Source organism: Dictyostelium purpureum, assembly GCF_000190715.1.
Source record: "Dictyostelium purpureum unplaced genomic scaffold DICPUscaffold_161, whole genome shotgun sequence".
Lineage (NCBI taxonomy): Eukaryota > Evosea > Eumycetozoa > Dictyosteliales > Dictyosteliaceae > Dictyostelium > Dictyostelium purpureum.
The window spans coordinates 20,119-36,386 of record NW_003519498.1 but is presented as its reverse complement, the minus strand read 5'-3'; the positions used below and the strand labels follow the sequence as shown (position 1 = coordinate 36,386).

Below are 16,268 nucleotides of genomic sequence, written 5' to 3'. Positions count from 1 at the left end.
GACCAATGTCATTATATACTAATTATTTACCCATAACTATTGATTATGGTTTTGAACGCAATGAGCCATAATGTTTTGCATGGTGAGATAATAAAATTTCTCTACTATTATGAATTGAACTTGGTATGATTTCAATTAAAGAGCCGCTTTCAGATTGAACTGATGAAATTATTGTAATTTGAGATTTCAATAATTCAGAAGCAGCAAGTAAAGTCAAATGATCACCCCAAGTACCATTTCTTGACATACGGTCACAATATCTATCCCAATTATTAGTATTTGCGAATTGGCATAATTTTGCACCGTTTTTAAGGGTGAAGTTTTTATTATTTCTGAGCCATGCAACAATAGCTCTTCTAATTTCGGGACCATGATTTAAGTCACCGAAAATTTGGTCAGATAAAGCATACATCTGACAGTTTCCATCGCCTGGAATATCCCTACTGTTCTCCAAATTGTAGAGCTCCAAACGATCATATAAACGTGATAATGCGGCATAGTCGGCTACACTTGAGTTGATATCCATTGGTTCACTATTTTGACCTTGGCTATCAATAATTTGTGAATTTATATTTGGAGTTGATTGTTGTTGTGGTTGATTTTGTTGTTGTGTTGATGGTTTTGCTTGATGTTGATGTTGTTGTTGATGTTGTTGGTGTTGTTGTTGATGTTGATGTTGATGTTGTGATGGTGATTCTGATTGTTCTTGTTGTAATTTTTCATATTCATCCATTGCCCGAAATAGTTTTTTGTAATCAGGAATTGATGAAGTGTGTTTTGGTTGGGGTTGTGATGATTGTGGTGGTTGTTGTTGTTGTGATGATTGTGGTGGATTTTGTTGTTGTTGTGATGATTGTGGTGGCGATTGCGATTGTGGTGGTTGTTGTTGTTGTGATGATTGTGGTGGATTTTGTTGTTGTTGTGGTGGTGGTGGGTTATTATTTTTATGATATGCTTCGTAGTATTCATCATCATAAAAAAAGTCATTGCACTCATCTCTCTGGTAGTAATTATCTTCATGTTTGTGGTTTTTGCTTCTGATTTTTTTAATAAAAAAATATAAAATGAAAAAAATAAAAAAATATAAAATAATATCAATCATTTTTCTATTTTTTTAACTAATTAAATAAAAATATAAAAAAAAAAGTTAATAGGGTTTAAAAATATAATAAATGATAAATTTTGAAAACTTACAAAGCATAAATATTTTTTAGGTTTTTTTTTTATGTTATATACAAAATAAAATATATAAATATATATAAAAATAACAAATAATAATGAATTTGAGTTGGATGAATGTAAAAAATAAAGCTATATTGAATGTATAAGATTGTGTTTTTGAAAGAAATAATTTTTAAAAAAAAGAAAAAAAAAAATAATTTGATGAAATTTAATAGTTTATTTTTTTTTAAAAATCAAAAATTAAAATTTTTTTTATAAATTAAAAATAAAAATTTTTTTAATTAAAAATTTCCGCAATTAGAAAAATTTCAATTGAAATTATAAAAATGGGCCTCTCCCCAATCTTTTATTTTTTTTTTAGAAAATTGTTTATATTATAATAATAAAAAATAATAATGGTAATGAAATTTATTATTATAACTTTATAATAATCAACTACACTGTTTAATTTTTTTTTAATAAAACTTTAGCAACTAATTAAAGCAATATGTTTGAAATCTCAATGTATTTCAATAATCGTTTAGATTTCATTTCTTTTTGTGGCATAACTTAAATTTATACTTTTTTCTTTTAAGGTATTTCTTTTTTATTTTTTTAATTTACTTTTTATAGTATTATGTTTTTATTTTTCTACTCCAATATTCCGCACCTATATTTAATAATTGAAATTAAAGTTTTTTAGATATAAAATAATTTATAATCTACACTAAATCACTTTTCACATAAATCTTTATTAATTACCATTTAAAAATGAATTATTTATTAATTTTTTATTTACATTTTATTTATTATCTTTAGTTTTTCATAGGTTTATATTATAAATAAATATTTTTCTAACTGCAACTATAACAATAGTAATAAATATATTTTTAAAGAAATTATTAGATTGACTATTTACTTTGGGATACCCCACTCATCATTAATAATTTGGTAAAAAAAAAAAGTTTTAATGGTTATGATTTACAAATTATATATATATTTATATTTTATTTATTTTTTATATTCTTTTATTTTAAAGGTTTTTATTGATTTGGTTTGAAATTGGATACTTTTACAAAAATTTAGGTTGGTTCGAAAAAATTACTATTGGTTATTATTATTATTATTATTATTATTATTATTATAATTATTTATTGTTCTTTACAATAGTTTGAGGGGTATAATGCCTGTCTATCACCTAGTTGACCGACATTCCAACCAGATTCATCTTCTTCAATTACAGTAATAATATCACCAGCGAAAAAGTCAAGTTCTGTAGCATCACTACCTACATAATCATATAATGCAACTACTTTCTTTTGAGATGAAAAATTACGTTGTGGTGGAGGTGGTTGTGATTTACTGCTTGTTAAACTATTGCTACTGTAGCTGCTTGTTAAAGGTGGTTGTGAAGATGTTGAAGATGCCAATGAATAAGATGATTTGCTTTGAATATAATCTGATGACGCTTTACCACCAAATGGAATAAAAGATGGTGGTGGTGGTGGTTCAGTACCTGTTCTACTCTCTCTAACAAAACATTGAATATCTTCATATTTATCGACAAGTGCTACAACTTTAACTAAATTTCTATTGGTAGTCTCTGTATCTGGTACGGTTGAATTAATTGCACCAACATATTTTTCCAATTGAACTTTAATATAATCTATTCTTTCTTCTTCTGTCATTTGTAATGTCTATATAATAAAATAAATTTACATATTAATACCTTTTAATTATATTATTATTATTATGATAATGATAATGATGATAATTACATGATAGTTAGATGAAACTTTCTCTTCCCAAGTTGGTTGGTAACCTGATAATTTATTAACAGCATCTTTATAATCTTGTTCAAATAGGTGTGCTTCTTTTTGTAATTTTTGTAATTTAACTTGAATCTTTCCAATTTCTTGTGCAGTTTTTGTATTCTTTGCTGTTTCCATTTGAATTGCCATAGTTTCTGCTTGTTTTGAATAGTCGTCATATTTTGTTTTATATTTATTAATATTATTTTCCAAATCCTTTCTTTCTTTATTTAATTTATAACCATCATGTAAAAACTAAATTTGTAAAATATAAATTAATTAATACCTAATTTGATTTTATGTGTGCTTTTTTTTAAATAATATATATTATGGTATATTACACTTTTTTTAACTTTTTTTTGTTCTGATTTGAATTTTTCAAATGGTGATACTATATCTTTATCAATTTTAGTACTTAATTCATTGTGTACTCTTACAAGTGATTCAACTTCACCTCTAACTGCAAACCATGCATCACGTAATGTACTAGATAAAATAAATAAAAAAATTAATATTAATATGTCATTATTGTTTTTGTCTGCCATATAAAGTATAGTTACCCATATTCATTTAAATCTGATGTATTTTTTAATAGTTTTTGTAAACTTTTTGCATAGCTTTCTTCGATGGATGCTCTTTCTTTCATAAAATATAAAAACAATCTAGTACTTTCTGTTCCTTCATTAACTCTTTTTTCCAACACATCAAAACCACTTTGTCCCTATAAGAGTAATATTAACGACCCTAAATGTTAGTACATATCCATATATATATTTTAGATTTTTTAATAATTACCCAAAAATTATCTTTATATTGATCTGACATTTTCCTATTTATTATTTTATTATTGGTATTAGTACAATATTTTAACTACCACACACACAAATTTGTTTTATAATAATATTTTAACACAATAATTTTAATAACTGATTTATTTTTTATTAAACTTGTTTTTAATATTTTATATTTCTATAAAGTGATTCTATTAATTTTATTATTATTGTGATTATTATTTATAAAATAAACAAAACCTTAAAATAATGATAGTTTTTTTTTTATAGAAAACACAATAAAACAATTATTTTTTTTTTAATAAATTTTTTTTTAATTTTATTTTATTTTTTTTTTTTTTTAATTTTAATTTTTTTTTTTTTTTTGGTTTTTTTTTTTTTTTTTAATATAAACAATTTTATTATAACGAATTATAACGATATTGATGTACTCTTTCAATCACCATCTCGCTTATTTTTTTTCTTTTTTTCTTTTTTTCTTTTTTTTCTTTTTTTTCTTTTTTTTTTGCTTTTTTTTTTTTTGCTTTTTTTTTTCCTTTTTTTTCTTTTTTTTTTTTTGTGGGTTTAAAAAAAAAAATTTAAGATGGGTTTTAAAAAAAACAGGTCAGATCCAAATGATATCATTAAAGACAAATTGATTTCAATTATTTTTTAAAATTTATGTATTTATCTATTTTTGTAAATTGTTTGGGATTTAATTTTATTTATATTAAAATATTTTTTATTATTTTATATTTTTTATTTAAATATCAAATTCTCAAAGAGTTGGATATATTAGTAGACTATAAACATGAAATAGGGTAATGAGAAATATTTAAAAAGTTATATAGAATTAGGATTTTATTTGGAAAATGAATGCAAATATTATTGTCGATGATTATTTTGATGGAGGAAAACAATAAGGATAAACAAAACATTGAAAAGTTATCAACAATTATGAGGATTTTAAGATCTTTTGCAACACAAAAAGAAATAAAATAAATTATAGTTTCAGTGTTTTTTTTTTTAAATATCTTTTTTTTTTTTTTTTTTATTTATTTATTTAAAATTTATTTTGTGGAGTTGAAGGAGCTGAAGGTGTATTAGATTTAGATTTTTTAGATTGTTGTAATTGTTGTTTTAATTCTTCTTGTTGTTGTTGTTCTCTTAATTCTTTTTGATGTTCTTTTAATTCTCTTTGTTGTTGTTTTCTAGTGATTGAATGAGTGGTTTGAATAGATTTCTTCATAGCAGCGACTCTAAGTTTATGAGGTTCTGGGAAATGAGTTTTTTTATAGGTTTTGTATTGTTCTACATTACCAAAACCAGGTATTCTAATATTCCAATTCTTTTCTAAATGACATTGAATATCTTTAACCTCCAAAGTACTTGAATTACGATGTTTAGCTAATGTACATGCAAATGCTACTGTTGATTCCACAAAATCATCTGCTAAAACTGAGAGTATATCCTCTACGTCATCGTCCATTTTTTCGTTGGGTGAAATTTGTTGAAGTAATTCTGTTAATTTTCTTTTTCCCAAAACTTCTGGTTCTATATCTTTATTTAAATCTTTTTCACGTTGCTCTTTATCGTGTTGTTCCTTTAATTCCTTTTCACGAACCTCACGCTCACGACGTTCTTTTTCTTTTTCTTTTTTTGGTTTATTTACTGTTGTTCCTATTGATGATGATGACATAGTGGTTGTAGTTGTTGTGTTTATGCCATGTGTATGACCTGCTGCTCCAGAAGAGTATAACATTGGGTTTATACCTGAAATAACATTTGTAGAAGGTGTTGTGGTTGTAGATAAGGTGGATGGTATTGATGATGTAGTACTATTAATTGCAGCTGCACCAATAACTGGAGCAGGTGCACCATTTAAACCTGTAACAGGTGGTGTATTAATGGATGGTGTCGCAATAGTTGAAGGGGTTGATGATAAAGTGATGGGTGATGTATTATTTGTAGGTAAACCTGGTGCAGTAGTTGCTGGTGTAGTAGTATTGACACCTGTTGCTATTGGTGAAGATACTGATGGGTTTATAATTGGTGAGTTTGTATTGGTTGCTGTTGTTGGAGTATTTATATTTTGTACTGGTGAAAAATTACTAGTGTTAACAAAATTAATATTTTTATTTCTAAAAATATTCTCAATAGAAGATTCAATCGAATAACCCGGGGTCGATGTGTTGCCTGTTGCCCCTGCTGTAGTTGGAGTTGAAACGGTTGTGGTGGGTGGAGTAGAGGTAGATGAAATAGATGGGGTTGTTGGTGTATTTGTAGATGCTGTATTTGGAGTTGAAATGGTAGTTGGGGATGATGGGTTTAAATTTGCAGTTCTATTAATTTGGTAATTAATTGATGGAGATGATGTTGAATTTATATTGGCTGTAGTTGTAGGTGGCGTATTTACATTTTGAATTGGAGGTGATTGTGTATTATAAACTTGTGCGGGTGGTTTATTATTTTGATATATTTGTGGTGGTTGTGTTGTAATATTTGTTTGTGCTATTGGTTTATATACAGGTTGTTGACTTAAAATTTGTGGTGGTTGTACATTTTGAGGTGTTGTTGTACTATATGCTTGAATTGGTGGTGTAGTTTGTTGATTATTATTTGGTTGTTGTGGTGCAGACATTACATCACACTAGTATTTATATAAATTATATAAAATTAAAAAAGAAAAATAAAAAAAAATAAAAAAAAATTTTAAATTAATAAAAAAAAATTTAAAAAAAAAATAAAAAAAAAATAAAAAAAAAATTTTTAAAAATGAAAAAAAATTATTTTAATTTATTTTCATATTACCCCACATATAAATTAAATTTTCTAAAATAAATTTGATTACTTTTAATTTTATATAATTGAAAATAATTCAAACAATATCTACAACTATGAAAAATTAATTACTATAACCAATTTTAAATATAACCAATTTTATTTATAACGATTTTAATTAAATATACTCCAATAGTGTGAATAAATAATAAATAAAAAAACTTTTGTAAAAGATAATATTAGTTATATATAAAGAACAACTAAGCAATAACAAAATGATGTATATATAAATAATATACTAATATTTATTGATTTTTTCTTAAGAAAAAAAAATATTTTTTTGATTTTTTTAAATTTTAAAATTTTTTTTTTTTTTAATTTCGTCTTTTTTTTTTTTTATTATAATTTTAAATTAAATAATTGTTATTATTTATTAAAATGTCATTTTTAAAATTAAATAGTAGAAATAATCAATTGTTTAAATCAATTATAAATTCCAATAAATTTTTAAATTCTAGATATTTTGCAAGTAAAGTCAGATTAAATGATGGCAGAATTTTAGATTTTGATCAAGACAATATTACACCACAGGATATAATAAAAAAGATTGGTAAAAGCAATTTCAAACACACATTAACATCTAGAGTCAACTCAAATCAACTTGTAAATTTAAAGGAACCTATCGAATTGAATGACTTTAATATAGAATTCTTAGATTTTGAAGATTTAGAAGTAAGAAAAGCCTTTTGGAATACCAGTTCATTAGTATTAGCTGCAGCAATTAAAGAACACTATAAAAATACAACAGGTGTCTATGTATCAATTATTAACCATGGCCATTTAGTTAAAGATTCTGATAGTTCAGAGTTTTCAGTAGATAGTGTTCTTCAAGGTAGTTTCTTTGTTGATGTATATTTTTCAAAGAGCTCCATGACAATCAAAGAAGAAGATATCAAAAGGATCAAAAAGATTATGGAACATTTTATAAAGCAAAATGAAGCAATTCAAAAATTCGCAATACCACAGGACAAGGCCAAACTTTTATTCTGTACCAATCCAGCCATATTAAAAACCTTTACAGAAGGAGAAAATAAGGATGTACAAGTTATCGATTTAAATGGACATTACTTTTTAGAAAAATTCAAGCCATTGGAACCAATTGCAAAAATTCAATCACTTGACTTGATTAAGAACAGCTCAGTAGTCGGTGATGATCCATCCTACACAAAATTACAACGTATAGTTGGTATATCGTTCCCAGAGAAAGCTCAAATGAAAAATTGGGAAGATTTGTCAAAAAAAGCATCACTTCGTGATCACAGATTGATTGGTAAAAATCAAGAGTTATTCTTTTTCCATCCATTTTCACCAGGAAGTTGTTTCTTTTTACCACATGGAACCAAAATCTATAATAAATTATTAAATTTCTTACGTTCAGAATACCGTAGACGTGGATATCAAGAAGTCATTACACCCAACATCTACAGTCAAAAACTATGGGAGCAATCAGGTCATTGGCAAAATTATAAAGATAATATGTTTTCATTCGAGTGTGACCATACACACTACTCTTTAAAGCCAATGAATTGTCCAGGTCATTGTTTAATGTTTGCTCATCGTCAACGTAGCTACAAAGAACTCCCAATGCGTATTGCTGATTTTGGTGTTCTCCATCGTAACGAAAGCCATGGTTCATTAACTGGTCTCACAAGAGTAAGACGTTTCCAACAAGATGACGCTCATATCTTTTGCACACCTGATATGATCCGTGAAGAGATTGCTCAATGTCTCGATTTTATGAAATTTGTATATAGTGTTTTCAATTTTACTTTTCATTTAGAACTTTCAACTAGACCAGATTCATTCTTGGGTGATATCGAAGTTTGGGATAAAGCCGAAAATGCACTCTCTCAAGTATTAACAGAGTTTTGTGGTAATCAATGGAAAATCAATCCAAAAGATGGTGCTTTTTATGGTCCAAAAATTGACATTCATCTTAAAGATGCAAATGGCAAATCTCATCAATGTGCAACAATTCAATTAGATTTCCAATTACCAATTAGATTCAATTTAGAATATAATGATGGAAAAAAAGAAGAAACTGAAAATCAACAATCAGCCGTTAATCGTCCAGTTATGATTCATCGTGCATTATTCGGTTCAGTAGAAAGAATGATGGCAATTTTAATGGAACACACTGGTGGTAAATGGCCATTTTGGTTATCACCTCGTCAATGTATTGTCGTATCTGTATCAAAGGCATTCAATAACCATGCATTAGAAATTCAATCCAAACTTAATCAATCAATGGTGGATATCGATGTTGATGTTGACATTAGCGATAATCTTATTGCAAAAAAAGTTTTCGAGGCAACTCATCTCCAATATAACTATATTATTGTTATTGGTCAAGAAGAATCAGATTCTGGTATATTAAGTGTAAGAGAACGTGATAGTAAATCTAAAGAAAATAGAAAACTTTCAATTGATGATTTATTATCAGAATTTAAATTAAATTTAAAAAATTTTAAATAATATAAGAATACTAAATTTTAAATAATATAATAATATAATAATATAATAAATTAAAAATTATAAAATACAAATAAATAATATAATAAATAATATAATAGGAATATAATAAATAATAATAATATTTAATAAAAATAATATTTAATTTAAAAAAAAAAAAAAAAAAATTTATTTTTTAAATCAGTCCAAAAATATATTTTATTTACTTTAAAAATTTATTATAATTATTTTTTCAAAGTATATAAAATAAAATATAATGTTTAGATAATAAATAAATATTTTACATCATTTAAACTATGTTTTATTTTTCTAGTTTCCCAAAAATGGTAATTTGTTAAAATAAAAATAATAAAAAAAAAAAAAATTGGAGATATTTATCATATGACTCTTTTATTAAATTTAAAAAATAATTTCAAATTATTAATCTATTCTGTATATTATATATACTTATATATACATTTATATAAAATATAAAGTAATATTACTTTTTGTTTTTATTATATAATTTAATATTATGTGGCAGTTGTTATTTGATATCTTTAAAAAAAAAGAAAAATGATATTTAAAAAAATTAAATCTTACTAACATACAATTAAAAAAATTTATATCATTATTTTACTATTTATATTTATATCTTTTAACAAAAATTAATTTAATCTTTTTTTTTTTTTAATATGTTAAAAAAAAAAAATGGGGTTGAAGAATGGTTTTGTTTTTTTTGTATATCAAATTTTATACATAACATTTACTAGTGTGAAGTATGTGTCCATCTGTGTTCGTGTTGTTTATTTGTGTGTGCATGTTACTAAAGTGTTGGAGAGTGATTTTAATCATATTTTTTTTTTTTTTTTTTTTTTACCAAAAAAAATTTATTTAATTTTTTTTAGTAATATGATATACCCATACTAAAATATTAAAATATCCAAATAAAAAAACAAATAATTTATTTTATTGAAAATAATAAAATATAATCAAATAAACGTGAATAACTTGGGTTTCTACTGTGTGGGAATGTAAAAATACAACTCTTAAAACTAAACATATAAAATCAATATTTTTATTAATATTTTATTTATTTAAACATCAAATAATAATATCTGTTTTTTAAATTTTAAAATTTTTAAATAAATTATATTAATAATTATAATTATTATTTAAAAAAAAAAATATAAATAAGAATTTTTTTTAATTATTATTTTAGTTTATTTAGTTTAAAATAAAATAGAAAAATATCAAACAAATTCATTTTTTTAGATACATATAGAAACAAAAAATGAAATTTAAAACATTATCATCAGTATCATTGTATTTATTTTTAATTATAATTTTATTATTTACTACCTTTATCAGTGCCAATACATATACCACAGTATTTGAAAATCCAAACCCAAATCAAAAATCTTCAAAAATAGCGAGTTCACAATTAAAATGTCCAAAAATGAAGGTTGATTTTTGCTATGGTGGTGTTAGTGATCAATGTAAAATAGACTCTGATTGTAAAATTTATGGAGAAAATCAAAAATGTTGTTTAAGAGTTGGGTGTGGTATGAAATGTGTGCATGGAATCAATGTTTAATCAAATAGAGGCAATACTCAAAAAATAAAAAAATAAAAAAAACTTGTATTTTTAAAATATTACTGGTATTCATTTTATTTATTTCTATTTTTTAATTATCTCTTTTTATTTTTTTTTCTTTTTTTTCCCTGGGTGAATTTTTATAATTATATTAAATATAAAGAATCGATTTTAGTAAAGGGATAAAAATTATTATCGGAGACCTGGTGTTATATTTTTTTTTTTGGCAGAAACCAAAATAAAAAAAAAATTAAAAAAAAAAAAAATTTGTTTTTTTAGGAAAAATAATTTTTTTTTTTCTCGAAAAATTTTTTAAAAATTATCTTTTATTTAATATAAGAGTGATTATTTAAGTAAAAAAAAAATGTAGAATCAAAATTGGACTAAAGAAAAACCTGGTGATATATGATTGATTCTTATAAAAAGAAAAAAAAAAAAAAAAAAACAATTTCAATCAAAAACAATCAAATAAATAAATAATAAATATTAATTTTAAAATATTAATTATTAAATAATAAATAAAAAATAAAAAATTTAAATACTTTTTGTAAACAAACTTCAATTAAAAAAAAAAAATTAAAAAAAAAAAATGGGTTTCGATATTGAAAATAACTCTACTGCCACCCCAGCTACTACTATCCCAAATACCACTATTTTAGTAAGACCACAACAACCAATTGGCCCAAGAGACACTTTATTTAGATACAAACTTGCAAAAGAGTATAGTTGGACGGGTAAATTTATCCAATTCAAAACTACATTTTCAAACTATCCACTTGAACTAAACAATTACTTACCAGTTCAAGAAATGAGTAATTTAATTTGCAAAGCTAATGGATTAATTGAAAAGGAAAGGTATAGAAGAATAATGACTTTAATCGTGTTCCTTATTGGTTATTTGCTTTTCAGTGCACCATTAATTTATGCTGCCTATAGTGGTATAACCACCTTAGTCATTGCAATACCAATTGTAGTCATATCGTTCATGGTTTTCGCTCTTACAATCTTAATAATTCTTGATAAAAAGGTATGTATAAAACAATAAAAAAAAGTATATAAATAATCAAACAAAATATTAATATAAAAATAAACAAAATTCAGAAAATTAAAAAATTAGATGAAGAATTATTAGATATTGAAACAAGAAATAAATATAGAGGTATTATTATTTCATTCAAAAGAAAGAATGTACCATTCAGTAGAGCATTGGATTTTAAAGCTACTGTATATTATCCAGGCTATAACACATTACAAACAGCTCCACAAATGTATAATCCATCCACCTCTATCAACCATAATTCCACACCATCCTACATCCCATCCCCATATTACCAAACTCCAAAAACCCAAGAATCCACACCTTTATTAAAACAATAAATATATTATAAAAATTATATAATTTTAAAACAATAAAACTTTATATATAATAATAAAATATATTTACATTATTATTCTTTAGAATAATGATCAATTTATTTTTTTTTTTTTTTTTTTTTTTTTTTTTTAATTTAATTTTTACTTTTATTTACTTTGTTTATTTATTTATTTATTTATTTGTATCTTTTTAATAAAATTGGAGCTTGTTATAAGATGCCATTATGTATAATTTTTGAAACCTTCCATAAATCATTTTACAAAATGATAATTGTTTTTTTTTTTAAAATTAACCCCATATAAAAAAAAAAAATTAACCCTATATAAAATTTCTAAAAATTTTACAAGATAATAATTTCTTCTTTCACTATATCTCAAAAACAAATAATTATTATGAATTCATTTATTAATTTTTTTAAATATTATCCAAAATACTTTGGGTAAAAAAATAAAAAAATAAAAATAAAAATGAAAATAAAAAAAATAAAAAAAATAAAAAAAAAGTTGTTTATGATCAAAAAAAAAAAAATATTAACAAAAATAAAATTATATAATACTCGCCGTTTTATTGTTATAAAAAAAGTTTAAAGAAATGATAAAATAATAAGAAAAATTAAAAATAGAACACAGAGAAAAAGAAACAAATGGCTGATAAAATTATAATCACTATGAGGAATAGGGTATTTTTAAACAAAAAAATATTCTAGAAATTTGAAATTTAATAAATATTAAAATAAAATATAAAAAAATAAAAAAAACAAAACAATAGCTAGGTTAATCCATAAAAAGTAATTAATAAAGAAATATAAAGAATGATAGATTCCATGGAATACAAAAAAAAAAAAAAATTATTATTATTTTTTTTTTTTTTTAATTTTTTTTTTTTATTTATTTAAAAATACTTTTTTTTTTTTTTTTTTTTTAATTTTTTAATTTTTTTTCCATAATTTTTTAAAAAAAATTTTTCAAATTCATTTTCATTATTATTAATATATACTTCAAAATGTCACACCCACACTGCACTAGAGAACAAATTAGAATCAGAAAACAAGCTCCAGCCTTCAAAGGTGAAGCCGTCGTTAATGGTGAATTCAAAACTATCTCATTAGATGATTTCAAAGGTAAGGATTATATTATCACTATACATTTTGATGTTCTATATTTCCTTATATAAAAATTAAAAAAAATAAAAAATTTTATAATCGGAATAAAATTTATACTATAAAATATTTATTTAAAGAGCATTAAAAATAAACTTTATTTTCATATGCAAAAAAAAAAAATAAAAAAAAAAAACATTCTCTCATTAAAAAAAAAAAAAAAAAAAAAAAAAAAGAAGTTTTGAATGTTTCTTTTTATTTCTTTTATTATTTATAAAATACAAAAATAACATCTTATATAATAATATATTAAATGATCATTAACTAACTTTTTTTATTTTTATTTTTATTTTTTTTATTCTAAAATACAACAGGTAAATACCTTTATTTATTCTTCTACCCATTAGATTTCACCTTTGTCTGTCCAACTGAAATCATTGCTTTCTCAAATGCTGCTGAAGAATTCCGTAAAAACGGTTGTGAAATCGTTGGTTGTTCAGTTGACTCACCATTTACCCATTTAGCTTGGATCAATACTCCACGTAAAGATGGTGGTTTAGGTGGTATTAACTTCCCACTCTTATCTGATTTAACTCACCAAATCAGTAAAGCTTACGGTGTCTTTATCCCAGAAGACGGTCACACCATCAGGTTCGTTATCTCAATATTATATTCTGTATATATAGTTTAAAGTTACTAATATTATTATTTTCCACCCCTTTTTAACCCAAAATTTGCAGAGGTTCAATCATTATTGGCCCAGATCAAGTTGTCAAACACATCTCCATGAATGACAACCCAGTCGGTCGTAACACAGAAGAAGCTCTTCGTCTCATTAAAGGTTTCATCTACACTGATACCCATGGTAAGTTTTCTCGATTGTTTTTAAACCTTGACCCAATTAAAATTGGTCAAAGACTCATTACTAATTTTTTTTTTTTCCTCTTTTCTTAACAACTATAGGTGAAGTTTGTCCAGCTAACTGGGATGAAAATGCCAAAACCATGAAACCAGATCCAAAAGGTTCATTAGAATACTTCAATGCTGTCAACAAATAAATAATCAAATAAATAAAGATTTAATCTTTTCTATTTTGTATAAATTAAAAATAATTTTAAATATTAGTGGTTATTATCATTTTAATAAAACTAGATCTTACATTTTTTTTAATATATTATTAATGGCAAATGGATGGGTCTGTCAAAAAAAAAAAAATGGTTCTGAATTTTTTTTTTTTTATATATAAAATATTCTATTAAAAAATTAATCATATTAAATAATAACCAATTAAAAAAATGGGGTGAAACCTTTATTACCCCACCTTGGAAATTAGATATATACAACTTATTTTATTTTATTTTTTTTTATTTTTAAATTTTTAATTGGGGGTATTTAATATTTTTTTTTTTAAATCTAATATTATTTTTTTTTTTGTTTTTTAGTTTCATACAAATATAATAAGAAAAAAAAGATAATAAAAATGAAATTATTAATATCAGTTTTATTATCATTATTTTTAAATGTGATTAATGTAAACTCACAAATATATACATCAAATTGGACATCAATAAATTCAAGACCTTTACCATCATGGGTAAGTATATGGTTTTATCTATATCTTTTATTTTTATAGTTATAATTTATAGTGTTTATATTAATATTGAATTATTCAATATTTTTTTTTTTTTTTTTTTAGTATGATAGTGTTAAGTTTGGAATTTTTATACATTTTGGTGTTTATTCAGTACCAGCTTATTCGGATGGTGGTTATGCAGAATGGTATTGGTGGAATTTAGAAAGTGGTGATGATAATAACTCTACAAAACAATGGCACGGTGAACATTTTGGACCAAATTTTAAATATCAAGATTTTGCTCCAATGTTTAATTGTAGAGATTTTAATGCAAATGATTGGGCCTCAATAATTGATAAATCTGGTGCAAAATATGTTGTATTAACCTCAAAACATCATGAAGGTTATACATTATGGCCCTCAGAGCAATCATGGGGATGGAACTCTGTTGATGTTGGTCCAAATAGAGATATTGTTGCAGAATTAACTAAAGCGGTAAAAAATTTAGGTCTTCATATGGGCTTATATCACTCACTATTCGGTAACTATACTACATAGAATTAATTTAAAATTTAAAACTATATATTAATTGTTTTCTTTATTTATATATAGAATGGTTTAATCCATTTTATTTAAGTGATAAATCATCAGGTAACCCACCAACTAAAGAGGAATATGTTGATACCGTTCTAATGCCACAATTAATGGATATTGTTAATTCATATGAACCACATGTCATCTGGGCAGATGGGGATTGGGAGCAAGCATCAGACTATTGGAAATCAACTGATTTTCTTTCTTGGCTTTACACAAACAGTTCAGTTAAAGATGTTGTAGTAGTAAATGACAGATGGGGCCATGGATGTAGAAATACAAATGGTGGCTTTTTCACTGGTAGTGACGCATGGTTACCAAATAAACTTATAGATCACAAATGGGAAAATTGTGAAACCATTGGGTTCTCTTATGGGTATGATCAGTTTGAACCAGCCAAAGCATACACAAACTCAACAATTTTAATTCAAAAATTTTCACAAACAGTTTCATGTGGTGGCAATTTCCTTTTAGATATAGGACCAGATGCTGAAGGTACTATTCCAATCAATATGCAAAACACACTTTTAGATATCGGTTATTGGTTACAAATTAATGGAGAATCAATTTATGACTCATCACCATGGAGAGTTCAAAATCAAACTTCATCTATTTGGTACACCACAAATAAATCAAATGGTGCTATATATGCCTTGGTCTTTGAGTACCCCGAAAGTGGTCAATTGTTACTTAACGATCCAATTTGTAATTCAAACTCTCAAGTAAACCTTTTAGGTTTCAAAAGTGCCTCTAAAATTACTATTCAACTTCCAAAATCAAACGATCAGCCTGGTATTACTTTAAATTTACCATTTGCCTCGCCACAAGACTATCCACCATTTGTTTATGTATTTAAATTAGTTGGTTGTAACTAAAAATAAAAAAAAAAACAAAAAAAAATTAAAAAAATAAAAAAAAACAAAATTTTTTTTTTCCAAATAAAAATCATTCTAGAAAATTTCAATTTTTCAAAAATTTAAAGTTTCAGAAATTATA

At 24.0% G+C, this 16,268-nt stretch overlaps 8 protein-coding genes across 8 annotated transcripts; 5 read left to right on the top strand and 3 right to left on the bottom strand.

The window, feature by feature from the left end:
* Positions 1–43: 43 nt before the first annotated feature.
* Positions 44–1,926, bottom strand: DICPUDRAFT_79899 (uncharacterized protein; the record flags this gene model as incomplete). The annotated part of the gene is made up of 2 exons (XM_003289079.1): positions 44–1,037; positions 1,898–1,926. The coding sequence occupies 2 exons, from the start codon at positions 1,924–1,926 to the stop codon at positions 44–46; spliced, it is 1,023 nt and encodes a 340-aa protein (XP_003289127.1).
* A 211-nt stretch (positions 1,927–2,137) lies between these two features.
* Positions 2,138–3,797, bottom strand: DICPUDRAFT_48387 (uncharacterized protein; the record flags this gene model as incomplete). The annotated part of the gene is made up of 5 exons (XM_003289078.1): positions 2,138–2,858; positions 2,940–3,227; positions 3,314–3,458; positions 3,533–3,693; positions 3,768–3,797. The coding sequence occupies 5 exons, from the start codon at positions 3,795–3,797 to the stop codon at positions 2,313–2,315; spliced, it is 1,170 nt and encodes a 389-aa protein (XP_003289126.1). The 3' UTR covers positions 2,138–2,312.
* A 1,182-nt stretch (positions 3,798–4,979) lies between these two features.
* On the bottom strand, positions 4,980–5,291 carry DICPUDRAFT_11975 (uncharacterized protein; the record flags this gene model as incomplete). The annotated part of the gene is made up of 1 exon (XM_003289077.1): positions 4,980–5,291. A coding segment is annotated over one exon (312 nt), but the record flags the coding sequence as incomplete, so codon positions are not given.
* A 1,670-nt stretch (positions 5,292–6,961) lies between these two features.
* Positions 6,962–9,058, top strand: DICPUDRAFT_35169 (uncharacterized protein; the record flags this gene model as incomplete). The annotated part of the gene is made up of 2 exons (XM_003289093.1): positions 6,962–7,331; positions 7,389–9,058. 2 exons carry the CDS (start codon positions 6,962–6,964, stop codon positions 9,056–9,058), a joined length of 2,040 nt encoding a protein of 679 aa, XP_003289141.1.
* A 1,270-nt stretch (positions 9,059–10,328) lies between these two features.
* On the top strand, positions 10,329–10,984 carry DICPUDRAFT_153454 (uncharacterized protein; the record flags this gene model as incomplete). The annotated part of the gene is made up of 2 exons (XM_003289092.1): positions 10,329–10,594; positions 10,972–10,984. 2 exons carry the CDS (start codon positions 10,329–10,331, stop codon positions 10,982–10,984), a joined length of 279 nt encoding a protein of 92 aa, XP_003289140.1.
* Positions 10,985–11,220: 236 nt separating this feature from the next.
* Positions 11,221–12,008, top strand: DICPUDRAFT_153453 (uncharacterized protein; the record flags this gene model as incomplete). The annotated part of the gene is made up of 2 exons (XM_003289091.1): positions 11,221–11,658; positions 11,733–12,008. The coding sequence occupies 2 exons, from the start codon at positions 11,221–11,223 to the stop codon at positions 12,006–12,008; spliced, it is 714 nt and encodes a 237-aa protein (XP_003289139.1).
* Positions 12,009–13,003: 995 nt separating this feature from the next.
* On the top strand, positions 13,004–14,213 carry DICPUDRAFT_48385 (uncharacterized protein). The gene is made up of 4 exons (XM_003289090.1): positions 13,004–13,126; positions 13,480–13,756; positions 13,846–13,970; positions 14,069–14,213. Exons 1-4 carry the CDS (start codon positions 13,009–13,011, stop codon positions 14,161–14,163), a joined length of 615 nt encoding a protein of 204 aa, XP_003289138.1. The 5' UTR covers positions 13,004–13,008; the 3' UTR covers positions 14,164–14,213.
* Positions 14,214–14,585: 372 nt separating this feature from the next.
* DICPUDRAFT_88361 (uncharacterized protein) lies at positions 14,586–16,147 on the top strand (the record flags this gene model as incomplete). Its single annotated transcript, XM_003289089.1, has 3 exons — positions 14,586–14,699; positions 14,802–15,219; positions 15,291–16,147. The coding sequence occupies 3 exons, from the start codon at positions 14,586–14,588 to the stop codon at positions 16,145–16,147; spliced, it is 1,389 nt and encodes a 462-aa protein (XP_003289137.1).
* Between the last annotated feature and the right edge of the window lie 121 nt (positions 16,148–16,268).

Excerpts from the sequence above, each read along its gene's own strand:
- DICPUDRAFT_48385 (XM_003289090.1), top strand. The coding sequence starts at position 13,009 with ATGTCACACCCACACTGCACTAGAGAACAAATTAGAATCAGAAAACAA. Across the intron at positions 13,757-13,845 it reads GAAGACGGTCACACCATCAG|AGGTTCAATCATTATTGGCC; the intron begins GTTCGTTATCTC and ends CAAAATTTGCAG. Across the intron at positions 13,971-14,068 it reads CATCTACACTGATACCCATG|GTGAAGTTTGTCCAGCTAAC; the intron begins GTAAGTTTTCTC and ends TAACAACTATAG.